The 22,022-nt window shown below is 47.2% G+C and overlaps 1 protein-coding gene across 1 annotated transcript in view; it reads left to right on the top strand.

The window, feature by feature from the left end:
* Nucleotides 1-5,651: 5,651 nt before the first annotated feature.
* The window catches only part of PTCHD1 (patched domain containing 1), a 59,009-nt gene continuing 42,638 nt past the window's right edge, over nt 5,652-22,022 (top strand). The window contains exon 1 of the mRNA XM_070784845.1: nt 5,652-6,060. Within this exon, the coding sequence (XP_070640946.1) occupies nt 5,710-6,060 (351 nt within the window). The 5' untranslated portion in view covers nt 5,652-5,709. The remainder of the gene's footprint in view (nt 6,061-22,022) is intronic.

Below are 22,022 nucleotides of genomic sequence, written 5' to 3'. Positions count from 1 at the left end.
CTAAGTCACTTCACTCGTGTCCGACTCTGTGCGACCCCATAGACGGCAGCCCACCAGGCTCCCCCATCCCTGGGATTCTCCAGGCAAGAACACTGGAGTGGGTTGCCATTTCCTTCTCCAATGCATGAAAGTGAAAAGTGAAAGTGAAGTCGCTCGTCGTGTTCTACCCTCAGCGACCCCATGGACTGCAGCCTTCCAGGCTCCTCCGCCCATGGGATTTTCCAGGCAAGAGTACTGGAGTGGGGTGCCATTGCCTTCTCTGACTGAAAGCTAGTGCTTGACATACTTGTTTCTAACCTTTTCAAACCAAAAAAACTTTTGTTTTGGGTCCACATTCCCTCCACACCATGATCAATCCCTCTAGCATCTCTGAGCAATAGTGAGCCAAGAGACTGATTCCAGAATCTGTAACAGATGACAGAAATTCCCAACCTTGCCCTCCAAGCAGGAATTCTTCGCTTATTTGAGCAAGGAATTTAGCTTCCCAGGTGGTTCATGGTAAAGAATCCACCTGCAAAGAAGGAGACTCGGGTTCGATCCCTGGGTCAAGAAGATTCCCTGAAGCAGGAAATGGCAACCCACTCCAGTATTCTTGCCTGGGAAATCCCATGGACAGAGAAGCCTGGCAGGCTACAGTCCATGGGGTCACAAAGAGTCAGACACAACTTAGTGACTAAACAACACGGTGTTTCCAGTAGTCATGTATGGATGTGAGAGTTGGACCATAAAGAAGGATGAGCACCGAAGAACTGATGCTTTCAAACTGTGATGTTGGAGAACACTCTTGAAAGTCACTTGGACTGCAAGGAGATCAAACCAGTCAATCCTAAAGGAAATAAATCCTGAATATTCATTGGAAGGACTGATGCTGAAGTTGAAGCTCCAATACCCTGGCTACCTGATGTGAAGAGCCGACTTATTAGAAAAGACTCTGATGCTGGGAAAGATTGAAGACAGGAGGAGAAGGGGATGACAGAGGACGAGATGGTTGGATGGCATCACTGACTCAATGGATATGAGTTTGAGCAAGCTCCAGGAGATGACGAAGGACAGGGAAGCCTGGCATGCTGCAGTTCATGGGGTTGCAAAGAGTCAAACACGACTGAGTGACCAAACAACAACAAACATTGCATATGCCTTGGCAAATCTCTCCTGCCAAAGACCACCAGGATCATGCCAGTAATTGCACAAGTTGGTTTCATTTTTCTTTGCAGCCATGGAGAACTTGCACCATGGAGAACTGAACGGCATCTCAAGAAGTAGTTGTTAGAAAGGACTTATTAGCAGATTTGAGCTCATGTTAAAGATTTGGGATAAAGTTTAAGGCAGTGGGGCTTGTTCTGGTTTCAGTGCTCTTGGGAAATTGCATAGTTTTATCACTGGGTATCTTACTGAATCTTTATCTGGAGGGACAGAAGACTAGAGCAAGGCTAAAGCTATAATGTGTTTTTCAACATGCCACAGTAGTCTCTCATATTAGCCAGGGTAGAAACATGTTTGATCATTTCTGTGGCTTGGATAAAGTTCCTGTTTTGTCCATGTTCAGACATGATTATGGAGTGTTTCTAACTTTGCCTAGATCTATCACAGTTACAAAATGACCTTATCTGCCATTAGTGTTTGCAGGAATTGATATTGCTCCACAGAACACCAAAGCTTAGCTGTGAGTATCAGGACAGGTCCTAGTAACCCCAAGTCCCAACAGATTATACCAGGCCAACTTGTGGATGGCAGGGACTGATTTTCTTTTTCCCACACGCACATATTCAGTCAGAAAAGACTAGAATGTAACAAATATCATTTACTGTTTGTGATACTCCAGCACAGTGTTAAGTGCCCTACATCTTTAATCTATTTAATCTTCACAGTGACTCTATTGAGTAAGTACAACCAATATTCCCATTTTCCAGAAGTGAAAAGTGTGGCATAAAGAGGTTAAGTTATTACCCAACATAAGCAATAGAGCAAGAATTCAACTTAGCAGCTATAGACCAACAGCTTTAACCTCTCTACCTATTGTAGAGGTTATTGTCTATGTGTACAATAAATTCTGAGCAGAGATTACCTTTTAAAGATGATGGGAGTACAGGGATACAGGTGCCTTTTTCTCTTCTCTTTCTTGTCCTTATTTTCTATATTATCTACAATTAATATGTATTCATTTTCAATCAGAAAAAGGAATAATTTACGAATGTACTTATGGAAGCTCTGTACCCAAGCCAAGGTCACTGTCCTAATGCAAACCCAAGTCTTGGGTGCTGTCAAAGCTCCCCTGAATGTCTGAATCAAAAGAGAAGACATCAAATGGGGAGGAGGCAACGCCCTCTCTGCACACGCGCTTTCTCTCTCTCTCTTACTCCAACTCAATTACTCCAACTCAATTTAGATCATATTAACTGGATTTCCCGCATTAAAAAGTGGCAGGAAGACCCACTCTGGGGCCATTCCGTGTCTCTGAATTAAAGCCGGGAGAGTGGAAGTCCTCCAACATGCCCCATATACAGAAGAACAATTAGGAATTGAATTGGGAGGACTAGAACCAAATACCTTGGTCTCCAAGGAAAGACCCTTTCTTGGTGGGAGAACAACACTCCCACTCGTCAGGTGAGCTCTGCTGAGTTTGTCCCGCTCTAGGACGCAGCCCAGGCACTGAGAGCGGGACGCCAGCACTGCAGCCTGCGTGAGGGCTTACATGAAAGGGCTGAAAATTCTAGGGAGGGCAGTGAACCGAGGTTAGGCGGGAACCATTGGGAGGGACAAAGACTTCACAATGAAAAGAGCTCTGTGGAAATGTTAAAGGCTCCCGATCAGACCTGTCGGCTGCTTTCCCTTCTCTCACTGCGCTGGCGGCAGAGCACACGAAACATCTTTGTTTGCTCCCCGCGCAGAGACCGACTTTAGGCCTCCTGAGAGGTGCCCACCCACCAGCTGCCGCTGGCTCGGCCGCAAAGAACTGGGCTCGCAGTCATTCCCGCTGCCATCGCACCCCCACCCCCCACCCCACTCCCCCGGCCCTTTCCTTCTTTCCGTCTGCCCCGGCCGAGAGCCACGAGAGGCAGCCTCCCTGCCATTTAGCACCTCGGCTGCGCAGTGGTGGGTGGTTTCCCAAAACGTGTGCCCTCGCAGCCGCTCGCGCTCGAGTCGCCGCTTGCAGGGGCACAAGTCAATGAGGCTTTTCCCTCCGCGATCATCGTGAATCAGCAAAGCGCTGCAGAGCCGCGGCGTCTCCGCGGGCAGAAATTAAGATGATGGGGGAAGGGCACAAGTGGAGTGTTGCAGGGGAATTTCTAGCCCCTCCCGGGAATGGCAGTTCGGGGTTGAAGGGTGCGTGGCGGGGGGAGGGGGGGGGCGATGTCAGCTGGAAGCTGCCAGAGGGAACCTTTGGAAATCGAGAGCGGTGAACCGGAGGGAGCCTTTGGAAACAGAGAGCGGTGTGGGGAAGAGTGAGGCTAAGCTGAGAAAGTGGACGGGAGTCTGGCTAGGCAGGAGGACCCCGGGAGCGCAGGCTGAGCTGAGCCGGTGCGCCCCCGGGGTAGGCAGCCCTGCCGCTGCAGGTGTTGCTGAGGGAATATAGATTGGAGGGTCTGGAGTGGGGGAAGGGAGGAGAGGAACCAAAAAAAGGAGGATTTCCCGGCCCACGACTTCCTGTTTCTAACGTGCAAGTTCCCAAGTTCAGTTGGAGAAGTGGAGGGCCGCTAGGCATTGGGAAATCTGCGATGGGAACGTTAGGGAAATACCTCCCTCAGTCGCGTTCTCCCATCCGTTCCCCTGTCCCTCTTTTCTTTCTCCTCTCTCTCTCTCTCCGGCTTCTTCCTCTTCCTCGTCCTCCTCTCCCTATCCCGTCTTCCTTCAGCTTTGATTAATATGCATGTCCATGCTCAATAGTGCGGGCCACACTCCAGGGACCGCGCCTCCTGTCACCGCCGCCTTTCGCTAGACCCTTGGCACCAAGAGGCCAAGCGGGAAAGACTGGAGGCGTGGGATGAGAAGACCGAGCGCTCAGAGCGCGAAGCCCGGGGACCCCTCTCCGCGCCCCGGTCCCCACCCCCCTAGCTGGACAGAGCGCCTCAGTGGCCCAGACACGCTCGGTCTGCGTGGCAATGGATGGATCCCGCGGCTTGGAGCGCGCAACAAACCGCGCTAAATTGTACCTGTGCGTGGCCGTTCCCGCCGCCGCCGCAGGTCTATCCCGGGCCCGAAGCCGGCGCCCGCCTTCTCGGGGAATTCTCTGGAGGGGGTGTGCGAGGGGAACCACCGTGGCCGCCTGCTAGCTCACGCCTGGCGCGCACAAGCACACGCCCAACTTTGCCGAGCTGTCGGCGGCCCCCCCGCCCCGGGTTCCCCCGCGCCCCCTGCGGCTCAGCACTCTCGGAGACCAGAGCTCTCCATGTCTGAGATAAGGTGTCCCCCACTCCCACACTCTCGCATTTGAGGAGGAGAGGGCAGGGTGGAGGAGAGAAGGGAAGTAACGCTACTGACTCCCTGACCAGCTGTTCACAAACACTCTACGCCCGCAGGGGCGCCCGCTCCAGCCCCGCCAGTTCCCCCAGACCCGCCAGTGACGACAAAGAGAGGAGGAGGAGGCAGTGCGGAGAGGCGGGAGTCCGGTAGCACCAGAGCCCTGGCGACCGGCGGCTCCACGGACTGAACACCATTATCAGCCACTTTTATTACTGGGGTCGGGGTGGGGAGGTTGAGGGGCGCACAGCAGAACTGTCTAACCCACTCTGGAGAGACCCTCATGGAAAACGAGTAGACTCTCTACAGGCGCCTTCGGAGTGGACGTGTCCCAGACGCACAAGCGGACTCTGGTCCCGCGGAAGCTGCAGTGTTGGGGATATTTTAAATGGCTCTTACTTGAGAGGAGGCGTGATTTCCACGTTCGAGCGTCTTCGCTCCCCACCCCCTCTCCGCACCAGCCAGTGCGCGCCACCACCTGAGCCTGGCGAGAGCCGGGGCGCACGCAGTCTTCAGCCTCCTCCTTTCCGCCTCTGGGGGGGATTCGGCTCTGAGCCCGTCCGCCCGACGCCCCCCGGGACAACTCTTTACTTTTTGTTTGGAAAATCAGGGCCATTTCTTTATTCGTCTCTGGGTCTCCCCGGAGGAGGACAGGGGAGGGGAGGGCGCGCGCGGCGGGCCGGGCCAGGGGAGGGGAGTGCTGGGAGGGGAGGGGACTGGGTGTAGCCTGGAATTCTCCGTCCTCGTGTTCCTAGGCTGGCGCGCAGAGTCTCCCCGCGATAGCGCCGCCGCCGCTCCCCGCGCCACCCCGTCGTTGGCTTCGGGGGTCGGGTGAGTGGGGTCATGACGCGCCGCGGGGGCCGCCCCGGGCCCCTCCCGCGCTGAGCCGGGACGCTGCCCCGCCGCGCGGAGCCCCTCGGGCGGGGAGGCGGCGGGGGGTGGGGAGGGCGCACGGGGTAGGGCGGGGTGGGGGCGGCGCGGAGGCCGCCAAGCTGGGGGGCTCTCCGGGCGGGCGCGGCCGCGGGCAGGAGGGCGTGTCTCCGGCCCGAGGGGACCCTCCCGAGGCGCGGCGCGGGACTCCCCGATGGTGGTGCCGCGGCTCCGGGAGAGCACCGGGTCTCGCCTCCGCCGCCGCCGCCGCCGCCGCCGTCGCCGCCGCGGGCGCCACCACCGCCGCCGCCGCCGCCGCCGCCGCCCGAGCCCGCGCCGAGCGTGCGCCTCGCCCTCCTCCCGCGCCCGCTCTGCTCTAGGATGCTGCGGCAGGTTCTACACAGGGGCTTGAGGACGTGTTTCTCCCGGCTCGGCCACTTCATTGCCAGTCACCCTGTCTTCTTCGCCTCGGCGCCGGTGCTCATCTCCATCCTGCTCGGCGCCAGCTTCAGCCGCTACCAGGTCGAGGAGAGCGTGGAGCACCTGCTGGCGCCCCAGCACAGCCTCGCCAAGATCGAGCGCAACCTCGTCAACAGCCTCTTCCCGGTCAACCGCTCCAAGCACCGGCTGTACTCGGACCTGCAGACCCCTGGGCGCTACGGCCGGGTCATCGTCACCTCCTTCCAGAAAGCCAACATGCTGGACCAGCATCACACCGACCTGATCTTAAAGGTGAGAGGGGGGCGGGCGCGGGCAGCCTCTGCCGGCGCCGCTGCCGCGGTGGGGCTGGCTGTGCGCAGGGGTCCGGGCTGAGAGCGCCGCCTCTCCCATCCCAGGCGACTGCCGCAGGGGCTCTGCTGCACCTCGCGCCCCTCGAAGGCCGCCCGGAGCCTCCCAGCCTCCCGGACGGGTAGTGTCCGGGCCCGGCCCGGCCCTGGCCGCCGTCGCCGCCACCCCAGCAGTCGCTGCAACAGTTGGGGCGGCGGCGGCCACCGTGCTGTGATCGGTGCGCTTGTTTTGGATGCAGTGGTCCTGGGGGCGGGGAGGCTGTGGGGTAACTGGGCCAGAAGGAGCCCAACTAGAGAAGACATTCTAGAAAGTCCTGCTACTTGAAAACAAAATACTCTCTGGGAGGGGGGCGGGGGGCGGATTCAGAGAGCCTGCTCCCCTGTCCTCGTTTCTTCTTCCTTGCTCCAGTCGGGGAGTGGAGTGTCTTGGAAAAGGCTGCTCCGAGGGGCTGTGAGTGGGCCGAGGAATGTGAAGCGGGATGGTAAAGAAGAAGTGTGTTCCCAGAAAGCAGGGGCTGCCCTCTTCCCCTCTTCCCCGGGCGAGGTGGCCATCTGTTTTCCCGAGTGGGAAATGATGTTTGTAATTCGCAGTCGGTTCATATTTCACAGTAGCTCCCCTCCTTCAAGATGCAAAAAGTTCTCTGGGAAAGGGGGTAGGTGGTTCACTGGTTCACTTGTATGTGGGTGCGTTTGGGGGTGAGGGTGAGGGTCAGAGCAAAAGAGTAAGGACAGAAGCCAGGGCTGCGTGGCCATGACAAGAGCACAGTAAGCCGAGCAGCTGCTTAAAGGGTGACACTGGAAGAAACAGGTTGTGCCACAGCCCTAGGTGAGAATTTGGTGTAAAAAGTGAGGTCAGTGGTGATAACTTTCAGGAAGTTCCCAAGAAAAGCAGAAGAGTGAGGACTAGAGATGGAAAAGTGAAGACCTTAGGAAAGAAAAGCCAAGATAGGTTAGAATGTTCCATCCCAGTCCTGGTGGGGATTCTGGGTCTTGTTTACTGAAGGTCCTCCTCTGGGGAGGGCACACAGGAACCAGTCCAGCTGGAGCCCTGGGGTGGAGGGGTGGAAGGTGCTGGTCTTGTGTGGGTCCAGATCTAGGATTGGAGGCTGGGTAGATTTCTAATCTACTTCTCCCACCAGGAGTCAGCCAGTGAGCCCAGGGAACTCTTTCCTTTCTTCTCTTTCCCTCTGCAGGTAACCCCCTAGAGACAAGCTCTTTTTCCTCTATAGTTTTCCACCGTCTTTTGTTGACATCAATCAGTAATTAGTAGTGAGGGGAATCTGAGTAGAGACTCAAGGGAATTAGGACCTTCCCACATTGGGTGGCTTGTGATATTTTTAACGACACACACATCATCACACACACTCATCACAGAACCTTAGTAACATCAATCCTGAGTTGTTTGCTTTTCTGATGATTACACTCCCAACATCAAAGTGTTCCCCCCCCATGCTTCAGTTAATGTATTTTGACACACACATAAATACTGCTACAAATGCTTTTCCCAGAAAATATGTAATAATTTCACCATAGGCTTAAGGAAACTATACTTTAGCCAGTCCTGACAGTTAGAAAACTGCTCCATTTTTTGATATATGATCTATTTAAATGATGTTTCTCTTCGTTTTTATTTTTTGAGGTGATGGTTCCACTGGCTCTTTATTTCCCCTAACAATCCGTCACGCAACTGTGATGGGCAGTCACCAGTTACGTTCACTCTCAAGGTTAATGAGACATCAACAGGCACGTCAGATCTCTTTTCAACTGGATTGTTTCTCTCGGATTTGATTTTGATCTGTTCAGGACAGAAAACCGTATTAGACGAGAAAGTTGGGAGTGGAGAGACAGGGAGGCTGGCTTTGCTTCATACCTAAAGGGCAACTTTAAAGGACTGCGGTCTTGTGAGTGAATTGTTTTAAGAAATTGGGTGTTTTTTCATGCTGTAGGTTTCTGGGGAAGATCAATCCAAGTAGACTAGTGGTGAGAACTCATTTCTAGCTGATGGCTCTCTGGTGAAAGTGAATTCACAGAGCTTATGAAAACCCAGACTCGGGCAACTGAGGGAATTGCCTTCAATTTTATATATCCATTGTTTTCTTCTTATATCCAACCTCTCTATGTGGTAGGTGTGGAGCCGGGGGCCAGAAAAATGGACCCTTGGTAGTCATGGTAATGTAAAGTGTAGGAACAAGCACTGACTTTCTTCCTCTCTTTTTCTATGAGAGACATGAAAGATTAGTCCTTTACAAAAGGTGTTAGGAGTGAGAGTCACCATTTTCTACCCTTTCTGGTGTTTCTCTGATACTTTGTTGCTGCCATCAAGGAGACCTGACACTTAACATTGTACACACCACCAGCTGGCCCCTGCCTGTTTTATCACATCACAGGGGAAGTAAAGTGGACAAAGCAGAACCAGGCTTTGAGGCTTTCCCAGGCCCCATGACAAAACTGAAGAAGTAGCTCCCAGGGTTATGTCACGTACTCCTCCTCAGGCTCTGGGCGTGTACCTATGCAATGAAGGCGAGCCTGCTTGGAATATTAGTCCAGCTACTTTCTGATCCAAAACAGACTGAGGAAGGGATGATGACAAACAGTGAACACCCGTTTGATGTTTTTTAAAATATTGGGCTGGCCCAAAAGTTCATTTGGGTTTTCAGCATGCTACTACAAGAAAACCCAAATGAACTTTTTGGCCAACCCAATATAATTGGGAGTATCACAGAAAAAAAAATAATAATCCACATTTGCAAACTCAGCTCATCTGCCTTGGAGGAGCTTTCTCAAATTCGTGCAAGTGACATGACTGCCATACACTGACCACTGACCTCTGCAGTGTAGAATCTGATCACAAACTACAAGAAGAGGGATTCTCCCTAGCAATGGTTTCCTCTGAAGGCTACAAAGCAAAGATGTAATTTGGGGTGAAAGTAGGGGGGGCCTGATAATGCTGGTAAGAGGCCAGCCATTAATTTTTGAACCCTTTTAAATACATGTTGATCTTCAAAAGTCTTCATTTTTGCTAGAAGATTAAATTTAGCTCATTATTATATCTTAACAGAAAATCCAGGATGTTCATCTCAGAGCAAATTTCAGAGTAGTGCCTCACAGGCTTATATGGACATGCTTCTTTCTGATCACCTAAAGTGAAGTGTGAGCAAGACCTAGTTGATAACTGATCTGGCTGTGACTACGACAGTACTTGATTTCTTCCAGGATCATCTGTGTAAAGAACCAGTTCAGCTTACTCCTTCTAATAATGATATCACCTTTATAACAGCTTAGTTATAAACCTGTAATACATTTAAATACAGCAAACACCAAAGGGTAGGCAGGCAGAAAAAATGGTGTGGTTCCATTATACAGTTGAGAAAACTGCTCCTTAGAAATTAACTGACATACTATAGAAAAAATAAAAAACTAAGGACAGAACCAGGACTGTGACCCAGGGTTTTGACTCCCAGCCCACTGCTTTTCTCACTATCATATACTAAACTCCTTGAGTGATTTAAAATGTACATTTCTGGTATCCAAATATATTTGATCAAAATCTCATCCCCATCTAACAGCAACAGTAGAATCATAAGGACATTCTCTTGACTGACACTGCCCCGTGTCAATGGAAATCCACTAATACAAAGTCCACGTGCCCAAAGTAATACGTTTATCATTAGCAATATACAAAGAGAATATTTTAGGGGAAAAATCTCTGGATGATTGAACAGCGATTTCCTGTTTGAGTGCTGTCCACAGGCCAGGTCAGGGTGGACTGAACCCCAGTGCTCACTAACACAGTCCCCAGCACATGACAGACCTTCAGTAACTGTCTAAGGGATCTGCCCCCATCTGCTCATATGTTTACGTGATGGGCAAAGAAAACGCCACCAGAACTACTCTGAAAGGTATTTTCAAAATGACATTTTTATGTTTACAACTTCATAGGCAGCTTCTAAGGCTTTTCTTCTTCCTAGATACCATCCTTCCTTTCTCTTTTTCCAAGATCACCTGTGTAGTCATATCAAAAACCATCTCAATTTTGAGATTGGGTAGGGGCATCTCCTTCACATCTTGTCCTCTTCTTCAGAAGAACCTCATAGGCTGTTTGACTCCAAACCAAGGGGAGGTCACGTACTCACTCTGCAGACATTCTTTCTGTTACCGGGGAATCTCATTTTGTTCAAATATCGAGTGTCTATGTTATGTAAACTTTTTATGTTTAAATATACTAAGGAGAAAAAAGTTGTGAAATGAGATTAATAGAATTTAACTTGGAACTCTTTAACTCAAGCTTTCCATGAAGGGCAGCACAACTGCTAGCTCAGGGTCACAGAGACCTGGTAGCTGGATCAAGATCTCAGTTTTTCCAAATACTGTCTCAGCACTTTCAATCATTACAGGAAGCGCCATCATTTCTTTCTCTCCAGTCTAAGGATTGGCAAATGCCAGCCTTTTTTTGAGCTTAGGCATTTTTACATTTTTAAAAAATTGTAACAAAAACAAAGAATAATATGAGACAGAGATAGCCCATGTCTCTCAAAGCCTAAAATATTTACTTATAATATTTACATAAAGAAGTTCCTCTACTGTATTCCAAACCTTCTATACTGTATTCCAAATCTCCCTGACTGGAACAATTTCAGAAGTTAATGCTGTTAAATCATCTCTAAGGCAATGGTTCTGAACCAGGGGGGACTGTGCCCTGCAGGGGACATTTAGCAATGGTTGGAGACATTTTAGCTCACATCTAGGGGTGACTTGCTCCTGGTGTTTAGTGGGTGGAGGTCATGGATGCTGTTAAACATCCTCTGAGTGCAGAATAGCCCCCCACCACTTCCCACAGCAAAGAATGATTTGGTCCCAAGTCCTGCCTGAAAGGGTTCATTTGTATATTTCTTTTGTTCTGTCAGGATTTTTTCATCTGCATTGATTATGTAAAATGAAAAAATGCCAAAGAGACGTTCACATCCAAAAATTTTATAGAAGTTTGACTGGGGACAAATAGTACAACCTCTGAGGACATGCTCGTATGGGTGGTGAGGCAAAGACCAGATTTGCCAGCGTTAACATTCCCCAAGAGACAGCTCTCTTGCCATCGTACAGCTCTGTCCTTTATGGTCCAAATTCCACTCCAGAGGAACCCAGGAAACTGAATACAGTCTAACTGCCTGAATGGTAAAGCTGGCCTTGAGACTGGTCAGAGTGTCTATTACTGGCAGGCCTGGGCCCCAGTCCTGGCCGTCACCCACTAGGCCCGGCTTCTCCTGATGGTACGTAAGCTCCCACTGTGAGCAGTGACCTGCCGAGGAGGCAGAAGGCGGCACTTTATTGCCTGGCCTAGCTGCTTTGCTTTGCTGAACATTAAGTGACAAAGGAAGGGCTTGTATCCAGAGGACAGAGATGGAAGACCCTTGGGTTTGGAAGGCACCTTAAAGGTCATCTCCATTGACACTGGAATGTGCTCTTAGAATCTCGGGGTGCTTTGTCTGGTGACAGGTACTATGATGCTTTGGGTAGCCCAAGTCCCTTCAATGAGTGACCCAAGTGGCAAGTACTCTTAGAGAAGACTGAGGCCAGGCTTGAAAGAGTGGTGTGTGTGTGTGTCGGCTGCACCAGGAGCAAAGTAAGGGGAGGGTGAGATCTCGTTTCATTCTCTTTGCATTTCATAGAAGGTGCATCCGAAAAATCCAAGTTCAGTGTCATTCTAGGGTTGTCTGATTTCTAAGCACATGTCATGTGTGTGAATAGCATCCTCCAGTGCCCACGCTGTTTGTCTCATTTAGATTTGAGGTGCCATCTTTTACTCTCCTGTGTAGATAAGCACTGGGGCCAAACTTTGGGTAAACTGCTAATTTAAACTGGAATTTAAATATAAAGCTGTCATGTGAGAGGAAGCCCACCTTTTTAATGGCTCAGAGTATCTTGACAGATGCCACATTAGAGTTAGAGAAGGAGGCTTTTTTTTTTTTTTAACGAACACAAAGACTGAACCTCTCAGGATTCACCAGACTTACAACCCTACTATAGCAGCTGAGCATTTAGCCGGTGACTTCCTGTGATAATAACTAAGAGAAGGAGAAGAAAGCTAACAGAAGTTATTTGCTTCCTGCCTGAGAGGTTGCAGCATCCCTGGCACACGAGCTCGGGGATCTAATCAGCTGTGACTCTGTGGTATACGCCATCTGGTACCTGACTTTGGGGCTCAGTGTGAGCCCCAAGTGATACCTGAGATAGGCTTGAAGCAGACCTTTGAAGTCACCTGCTTGCTAGCACATCACAGCAAGCAGGCCTGTCTGCAGCCCTGCCTGTGCTGCCGCCACATGCCCGGAAGGCCACAGAACTTCCGAGGAATCCTGCCAGACTGATTTAATGACCAGCAGGGGAGGTGAGTAATCTCTAACCTTTAAAAGACAAAAAAAAAAAAAAAAAAGGAAATCAACACCAGTTGTTATTTCATATGGGAAGCCCTGAATAATATGTCATACCTTCGACTCCAGAAGTCATATTTTGAACAAAAGAAGGCAGTGAGGGAACAGGGAAGCTATTTTTATCTTCGTGCTCTCTAAGAAGTCCTCCTGAGAATATTGTTTTGGGTATTTTGAATGAGCCTCTTTGTTAGGTCTTCTACTTTAGATATGGGCTTCAGATATGGTCAAGGTGAGGACTGGAGTGCTGCCTTGGGATGTGATATCCCAAAACATTGGCAAAGAAGTGAGGACATGAAGTAGAGAGTAGCGGGAAGCCAGTCCAAGGGAGTGTTCTCAAACAAGCATCCACTGTGAGCACCTGGTGCCCAGCCTCACTGGGGAACTCTGGGAGATGCTGGATAACTTCTGTACAACTTATCCCAGCTATGGGTAAAGGACCCGGCTGTTCACCACTGCCCACCCCCCCCCCCATCCCCAGCCACGTCTCCAGCCACCATTAGTTGATCTGGGACATGAAATAGTCTCTAGCGATCCCAGATGCCACATGTGTCCCTGTAATCAGAATTGTTTTTGTGGTTGCTCTTTTATGAAAGTGAAAAGAAAGTGAAAGTGAAGTCACTCAGTCATGTCTGACTCTTTATGACCCTGTGAGCTGTAGCCCACCAGGCTCCTCTGTCCATGGGATTCTCCAGGCAAGAATACTGGAGTGGGTTGCCATTTCCTTCCCCAGGGGATCTTCCTGACCCAGGGGTCGAACCCAGATCTCCCGCATTGCAGGCAGACGCTTTAACCAAGGCACAGGCAAAGAGCTGCGGGCGTTCCCGGTGAGTGGCCTTGACCTGTAGAGGTGAGTGAGAGGAGAGAATGTGGGTGGGACTCCGAGAGCATCTCCACCCATCTAGAGACAGACAGCCAGGAGTGTAGGGCCTGCATTGCTAAGGGGTGTTCCTCGCTTCTGGGCAAGAATCATCTAGCATAGCTGTTCACTTATTCCTGAATTTTGATAGGTAACTGCCGTTTTCAGTTTTGCCACTGGATGGTGGTAAAGAGGATTCCAGGCTGGACCTGGACACTACCTGGATGTGTGGTTTTATAAGGCAGGCCCCCACACTTGAGTGGCCGGTGTCCAGCCCCTCTTTCCCTCCCACAGTCCCCTTCTTCACACATGTACCTACCTTGTTCTCTCCCCTAGAAATGCATTCACTCCTTATCATGAGGTCAGACTTACATGCCTACTTTATGAGGCCTTCCCAAATTCAGGGCTCCCTCCCTCCCTTAAATCCATCTGTCTTTCAGTTATATCCACATTCTTTAATGCTTAATTAGATAGTATTATATAATTTGTTTCCCTGATAACTCAGTTGGTAAAGAATCTGTCTGCAATGCAGGAGACCCTGGTTCAATTCCTAGGTCAGGAAGATCCCCTGGAGAAGGGACAGGCTACCCATTCCAGTATTCTTGGGCTTCCCTTGTGGCTCACCTGGTAAAGAATCTGCCTGCAGTGTGGGAGACCTGGGTTCGATCCCTGGGTTGGGAAGATCCCCTAGACAAGGGAAAGGCTACCCACTCCAGTATTCTGGCCTGGAGAATTCCATGGACTGTATAGTCCATGGGGTCACAAAGAGCCAGACATGACTGAGTGACTTTCACTTTCTTTCATATAATTTGCTGTAATGTCATGTGATACTTTCTCTTAAGCAACATCATAAAGCTCTTCAAGGGTAGCACCATGTCTTATACACCCAAATCTCTCCTAGAAACCAGTATAACATGGAGTGTGCAGCAGGTGCTTAATAAATTGTTGCTGCTTGACGGCTCAAAGGATATAGAATGTGATATGCCTTCCCTATTCATTTATTTTGCTCAAATATAATTTTGCCAGATAGCATGGCCATGTGATTTTTTCAGATCTGTCTTTATTTCTCATCCTTGATAAATTTTGGTTTCAAACTTGATGATAAGCAATAAGCATACATTCTGCCTCAGGATCTGCTGACACTTACTTTATATGAGGAGAAACTCATATAAAGAAAAACCAAGCCCAAACCCTGAACACCTCTTTCGCTTCAAGTAGTTTGGCAAGGTGTAAACTTGACCTTGGTCTCCAGGGGTCCATTCCCATTTGGGAAAGCAGAGCACTCTGCAGTTCCCAACAAACACCCTCAAAGTCAGCTGTCCACTACACACATCCTTACTTGCATAAAGTGAAGTCTCAAAAACCACTGGCCAAACCCATACTGAAATGTAAACATGAAACACATTTTTTTTTAAATCAAGGACAAGTGGTTTTCACAGCTATTAGCATCAGAGTTCAAGAGATCACTGTTGTGATGTCATTCAGCCTTTCATTTTTCAAGAGGGAGCCCAGGGTAAGAGAAAGACTTGTTCTTAGAGATAAACTTAAAAAATGATGCTGGTACAAAATCAGTGTATCTCTGGTGAGTTTAACAGACACACTTGTTGTTCAGTTGCTAAGGCACATCTGACTCTGTGACACCATGGACTGCAGCACACCAGGCTTCCCTGTCCTTCACTATCTCCCGGAGTTTGCTCAAATTCACATCCATTGAGTCAGTGATACTATCCAACCATCTCACTAGAACTGTTCATTTCTCAGCATTCGAGATTCCTTTGCCCATTCTTCCATGGGCTCCACAAATTTGTTAAATACCATGGCTTTGTCAGTTTCTTATAACTGTCTCAATAAAAAATGCATCTCTACTAAACAGCTAGCATAAATGCTCAAAAATTTTTTTCAGATGCTCAGTACCTTAACTTTTGGGTTCTGCATTGTTGTCTCCTGTTTTTATTCTAGTTGTGGTACAGCATGTAGGCAAGTAGTCATATTGAGTAAAGACTGGCTGCTCTTAGATGCTTTATGCCCACACAGCACCTGGGCATCTCGTGAAAATACAGATTCTGATTCAGCCTGGGGTAGGAGCTGCAGTTCAGCATTTCTGACAAGCTCTCTGATGATGCTGCTGGTCAGTGGAGCACAACATTGAGGAGCAGGGCTCAGATCTGGCTGTTGTGAACAGAGCACTGGAGCTGGAAAGCCAAGCTCAAATCCCATTTCTCCTAAAGACTGTGACTTTGCGGAAGTAGCCTAACATCCGTGAGAAGCAGGTTCCTATCTGCAGTGAGTGTAACAGCATCCTGCACACCCGCTCAAGGTGAAGGGTGCGGTGCAATAACGTATGTGAAGGCACTGCATAACCATTTCCTTCTGTAAGTGTGTTACCATCATTTGTATTTACTTTGAAAATGGCTGTTATTTCTGCATATATGCCAGCTCTTTCAGAGCCATTATTGCCTGTTGAGTAAATTCACATAGGCATTTTTTTCCTTTGATCCAAGAGGCAATAATGGGTGCTCAATCTACATTCTCAATACTCACACTGGCAATTTGTTGGTCTTTAACGACTCCATCTGAGTCATTACACATGATTGGATTCATCGTATGCTGAGCATACAGCTCCTAAGTTCGCTGGTGGGCAGAGCCTGTCAGTGGAGATGGGCAGATTGCATCTCAGCTCATTGAGGTGGTTTCTCAGGGCTCAGAACCTCTTCTTCACGCTTGCCAGGGCTTTGCACAAAAAGGAAGCATTCACTTCCTGTCCAGAAGTACCTTTGGAATGAAAACCTCTGGGAGGCTGAGGGGTCCTGTGTCAAGGTTCTCTTCACTATTTTTCACAGGCCGCATGCTAGAAAGGGATTGTCCCGAAACATAGGTGAGAGAGTCAGTAACTCTCCCCTCTCACTTAATTTACATGACTACAGTGCTTCCCTGGGATCTTGCTCACATAAGTAGATCTGCAAGCACTTCAAAGGGAGGAGTGTGTCAGAATGGCCAGAGACCAGGAGAACCAGGCAAAGTGATAATTCTGAAGCCCTTTGAAACTGTGAAATGGAAAATTTTGCTGACTACGGGTTTTAGCCATTTAGGTCAGTGCATTTCCCCATCTTCCCTTTTCTACAATTTCTTTTCAAAGGGTTAGGAAAGAAATCTACAATTATTTAGGATCAAAATCGAATCCACCAAAGAAAACGTCTCAGCCTTCCTGATTCTCTACACCTAAACTCTTCACATGAAACTAACCTCAGGTTAAGAGAAGATGAGCAATTCTTCTCAAATTTGAATATGCTTTCAAATTTCCTGGGAATTTTATTAATGTTCATATTCTGATTCAATAGGTCTGAGACAATAGGCCTGAGCTCCTGCATTTTGAACACACTCCCAGCTCTGCTGCTGCTGCTGGTCTGAGAGCCATGCTGACTAGATCAGTGAATTGGTGGACCTGAAGAAGAGCCTTTGTGTATCCTGACTAACTAGTACCATTTAACTGCCTCCATACTCTGAAGCAGTGGTTCCTCACCTTGAGTGGACATCCCATGGAGGGCTTGTCCAAACAGATTTCAGATCTCACCCCAGAGTTTCCAATTCTTTGGGTCTGGAGTGGGGCCTGAGAACATGCATTTCAAACAGGTTCACAAGGTGATGCTGTACCTGCTGGTCCAAGGACCACAGTTTGAGAACCACTGATATAAAGCATCCTAGTAATTAGCTGCCAGGACTAAACCTAAAAATGCCATTTCTCTCTCAGTTGAAACCTGGACAACATATACAGCAGGGTGAAAGAGTTATTTGTTCAGCCGTTAATTCTGGGTGATGTTGTCATAGCTAGTATGCAAAGGATACTGTTTAAGCCTGAACCTTGAAGCTGGCAGTTTAACGCATGCGTATTGAACAGAGGGACCTGTCCCTGCTGTCTGTCTCCAGGAGCTGGAGTTTAGGAGAAAGGGGCTGAGTAGAAGAAAAGATGCTCAGAGATGAGGGAGAGAGAGAGCCCCCACTTCACACATATACAGTGTGGATGGTGTTGCTACCATCACTGTATGATTCCCAAAGCTTCCTTCCTTCCAGAAGCTTCCCACACAGGGCCACCTGCCATTTGCTGTTGCAGAAACATAATTTACATCAGACCAGAAGGCAGAGCAGGTACAAATAGGAGCTACATGCTGTGTTTCTGAGACAAGGGCCCAGCTCTGTGGTTGCCAGAGGTGAAGGGTCCATGGGGAGGGCCCTGGAAGCTACTGTTCAGTTTCGACTACTGACTGATGTCAGGTGCAGTTAGAGGTGAAGTCGAGCTGGAGCGAAGGTTAGTGAGTACTGATTTTGGAACGGTGGAATCAGCATTGTTTCAGAGCCCTGAAGTTCTGTGTTTGACGCTATGAACCATCAAAGTGTCCATGATAAAGTCATTTATCCTCTCTGGGGTCTTAATTTCCTCACCCATAAAACTGGATCGGCAATATCATCATCATGGTGTTGGAAGAGAGAAGGAGACACAATGTGTGTAAACAAATTGTAAAGTGCAGCATGCCTAAAGCCACACAAATCTCCCGGCAGCTGCACTGAATGCACACGTGTTTGTCTGGGGCAAGAATACAAGCTCCTGGGGATTCCTAGGGGAGACGACTAACCACCTTAGTCACTCAGCTGACACATTCCACATTACCATCTCCTTTTATAAAAAGTGCCTTTACCATCAGTGACTGCCTTTTACTAACCAGAAGCTTTGTTGACATGGCCTCATGCTCCCAGATGATGTAATATTACATTAGTCTGTGTTGTTACTTTGAATTACCCAAGGAGAATTTTAAAATAGCATATCTGATCATCCATCATCTACACTTCTAAAGCCTTAGACCTACACTGTCCAATTCAGAAGCCACTAGCGATGTGGCGCTATCTGATTTAAATTTAAATTAGCTAAGATGAGAAATTCATTTCCTCACTTGCACTAGCCACTTTTCAAATGCTCAATAGCCCCATGTTTCTGTAATAGAGAGAACAGGTAACATTTTCATCACCAGAGAAGTTCTACTCAACAGTGCTGCTTTTCACCAATGAAAAACTGATACATCACATAATCTAACAAACAAGCAGAGGAGTCCAGCAGACTTCGAAAGAATCATTAAAAAATAACTACCCCAGACTGCCCCCATGAAATAGAGAAACAGACAAGTAAGGCATGGCTCCTTGTGTTGGATGGCCTTGAAATAACATTTCAGTTAGTAGCAGAGTAAGCTGAAGCTTTCAGTTTCAACATGTAAAGAGCTTGGAAGTTGTCATCCCCATCCTTACAAAAGGAAAACTCTAGACAAACTGAAAATAAATGATTTTTCTTGAGCACACCGGAGAACTGAGGTCATGGGGCAAACTGACATCCCAAAATCTGCAGAGGCAGTCACGTCCATAGATACAAAGAAACGATCTGCTTACCTGGAACAGATGTCACTGGTAGAAACACTTAATTGGTAATTTTGACCAAGTGCACGAACCTTAGGGTGGAGTAGCAGGAGAGTGGGTTACAGTCTCTGAGGGATGAGGGAGCTTATACTTTCTTAAGCTTCCCCTCCAGAAACCCCACCAGATACCCAAGGAAAAGATCTGGCAAGAAGTGGAAGAGAAGTCATCCTCCTGAAATTCACCCGTCTTCTCCATAACGAAGGGCTACACTCTAGGGAAGAGGACTTTGTCAGAGCACAATTCTAAAACTTTATCCTAAGTTTCTCCTTCCCACAGAAGCCCCTATAGCTTTTCTGTCTCAGATAAGTTGAAGATGGGGAGTTCACAGGTGTCAGGAATTTAAGGAAATAGATGCTGCAGCCAGGAAAAGGAGTAGAAGGCAAGGGAAGAAAACTATACCACTGGAGAAATATCTGTGAAGGCCATAGCCCCAGGGCAAGGCCCACTTAAAGACCGAGATTTCTTCAAAAGATTACAAAGCATTTCCCTTCCCAACACCCTACCACCACAGCAACAGGACTCCAGTATAATAACAGTGAGTTACAGGTGAAGAGCTGCAAGACACAGATTCTCTCTGAGAAGGAGTACTTAGGGAAGACAGAGTTAAGAAAAGAGACAAAAAGAATAACAATAGAGAAATTTGAAGCTCCTGGCACTTAGAGCCACAAGAAACATTAAATACATCCAACCTCATAGATTAGCATAAGTCTTTACTATAAAACTCCATATAACTCTATTTACCTCAGTTCCCACAGACTGATACAACATGTCCAGCTTTGGGAAAAAATTACAAGACATGCAAAAGAGAAAAAAATATAGTCTGAAGAGACGAAGCATCAGAACTATACTCAGATATAATACAGATGTTAGCATTATCAGACAAGAAATTTAACTACAATATATCATGAACTTTAATGGAAAAAGGAGACAGCATCAAGAACAGATAGATGCTGTAAGCAGAGAGATGGAAACTCTCCAGATGAATCAAAAGGAAATGCTAGAAATCAAAAGTGTAACAAAAATGAAGAATGGCTTTGATTGGCTATCATCAGTACACTCAATACAGCCCAAAAAAGAATCATTCTATTTTCATCATATATTAAAACCAGAGAAGGCAAAAAAGTAAAGGGGAAAAAATAATGAACAAATGCAACAAATAGAGAATAGTTACAACTATGGTAGATATTAATCCAACCATATCAATAATTATTTTAAACATGAATGGTATAAATATACCAATTAAAAGGCAGTGATTATCAGAGTGGATCAAGAGAAAACAAGACCCAATTCAGTGTTGTCTACAAGGAACCTACTTTAAATATAAAGACTCAGGTTAAAAATGAAGGGATAGAGAAATTTGTATGTATCTTGCTAACACTAATCAAAAGAAAGCTAGAGTAGCTGTATTAATTTCAGGTACAGCTGACTTCAGAACAAGGAAAATTATCAGGAATAAAGAGGGGCATTACATAATGATAAAGAGGTTAATTCTCCAAGAAGACATTAACAATTCTAAACACATATACACTTAAAAAACAGTATTAAAGTACATGAGGGAAGAACTAAAAGGAGAAACAGACAAACCCACTGTTATAGCTAGAGACTTCAACATTCCTCTGTTAGTAATTGACAAAGCAAGCAGGCAGAAAATCAGTAAGGATATGGATGACTGTGACAGAAGTAAGGGCCAGGATGTCTAATACTCTGGGGAGAGTCATGACCCAAATTTTATAAGGATAGTTCTTACAGAAGTATAGGGGTTAAGTTGGAGAGGCAAGATGTTAGAGAGGGGGCGATCTGCTCCTCCACTCATGAGAGTTAATGTAAGTTTGTAAGTAAGAGGCTTTGAGTAGAATAACTGCAGAAGGAGAAAAATGGGGCGAGATTAGACCATCATTTTCCAAAATGTGTTTAGTAAAATCTTCTGTGATACTGCAAAAAAAAATTGGGTTCTGTGACCAAATAACTCTGGGAGACAATGCATGTAGTAGCCTATATCAGATGGCCATATTGAATGCATATTAGCATATCAAAAGCTTTTAAAAGTTCCTTTGTAAAGAAATCTATTTAACTCTACCCAGTTCAGCATTTCTGAAATTTGTTTTGATCATGGATACTTTTTGCATTTTTGGTGACCCTTATTAATATCCCAAGGAACTAATGTGCTTCTGAATATAGACTGAAAATACCACCCCAAAAATAGGGAGATGGAATCAATAGGATTTGACATTCACTGGATCTGTGTATTGTTGTTGTTCAGTTGCTAAGTTGTGTCCAGCTCTTTGCACCCCATGGACTGTAGCATGCCAGGCTTCCCTGTCCTTCACTATCTCCTGGAGTCTGCTCAAACTCATGTCCATTGAGTTAATGATGCCATCCAACCATCTCATCCTCTGTTACCCCCTTCTCCTCCTGCCCTCAATCTTTCCCAGCATCAGGGTGTATAAAAAAGGGAAAAGGATAATGTCGGCTTAGAAGTTTCATAACTGGCTAAGGAGAAAGAGGAGAAGGATGTTAACCATAACAGGAAACAGATGAAAAAATTTGCAGGAAAAGATTCAGCTGTTGTATATATGCCAGTTGAAATATTGCCGTAATATGTATTTGCAAATCTTTAGAAGGCAGATGGAAATTCAGATTAGGAGTTTGGAAGAGAGGGGAAGTATTGATGTGAACTAAGGATTGGTCAGCATAAAGATGACAAGCCAAACTGTGAGATGGAACTCACTGCCCAAGAAGAGTTTATGAAGGTGACAAGATCAGAAGTGCTAGAGATAGAATCTTGAGTAATATTAAATTTACAAAGTATATCTTCAGTTAGGTAGATACTGGAAAGCCAGGTTGAGAGGTAGGAGGAAAGGATACAGTTGTACCATGGAACTCATCATAGGAGAGAGGGAGGGTTTTGGTCAAACCACACATATTGAGCACCTTTGTCTGCCAGATACATAGTCAAGGATATAGCAGTGAGGAAACCAAGCCCATGCCTTAATGGGGCCTACTGGATTCACATGAAAACCTCAAAATGCTTAACCATCTTAAGTATGTTGAAAATACTATTTAGACTCTGCATGATTGACTTCACTGTGTATATCTGCTGAGAGTTTAGGAAAATGAGGACTGAAAAGTTGTCATTGGATTTACCTGCTTTGAAGTCATCGTGGACTTTGG

This window comes from Bos indicus, chromosome X (assembly GCF_029378745.1).
Source record: "Bos indicus isolate NIAB-ARS_2022 breed Sahiwal x Tharparkar chromosome X, NIAB-ARS_B.indTharparkar_mat_pri_1.0, whole genome shotgun sequence".
In the NCBI taxonomy this organism is placed as follows: Eukaryota; Metazoa; Chordata; class Mammalia; order Artiodactyla; family Bovidae; genus Bos; species Bos indicus.
The sequence above is the reverse complement of the archived record's forward strand: the minus strand, read 5'-3'. Positions and strand labels throughout refer to the sequence as shown.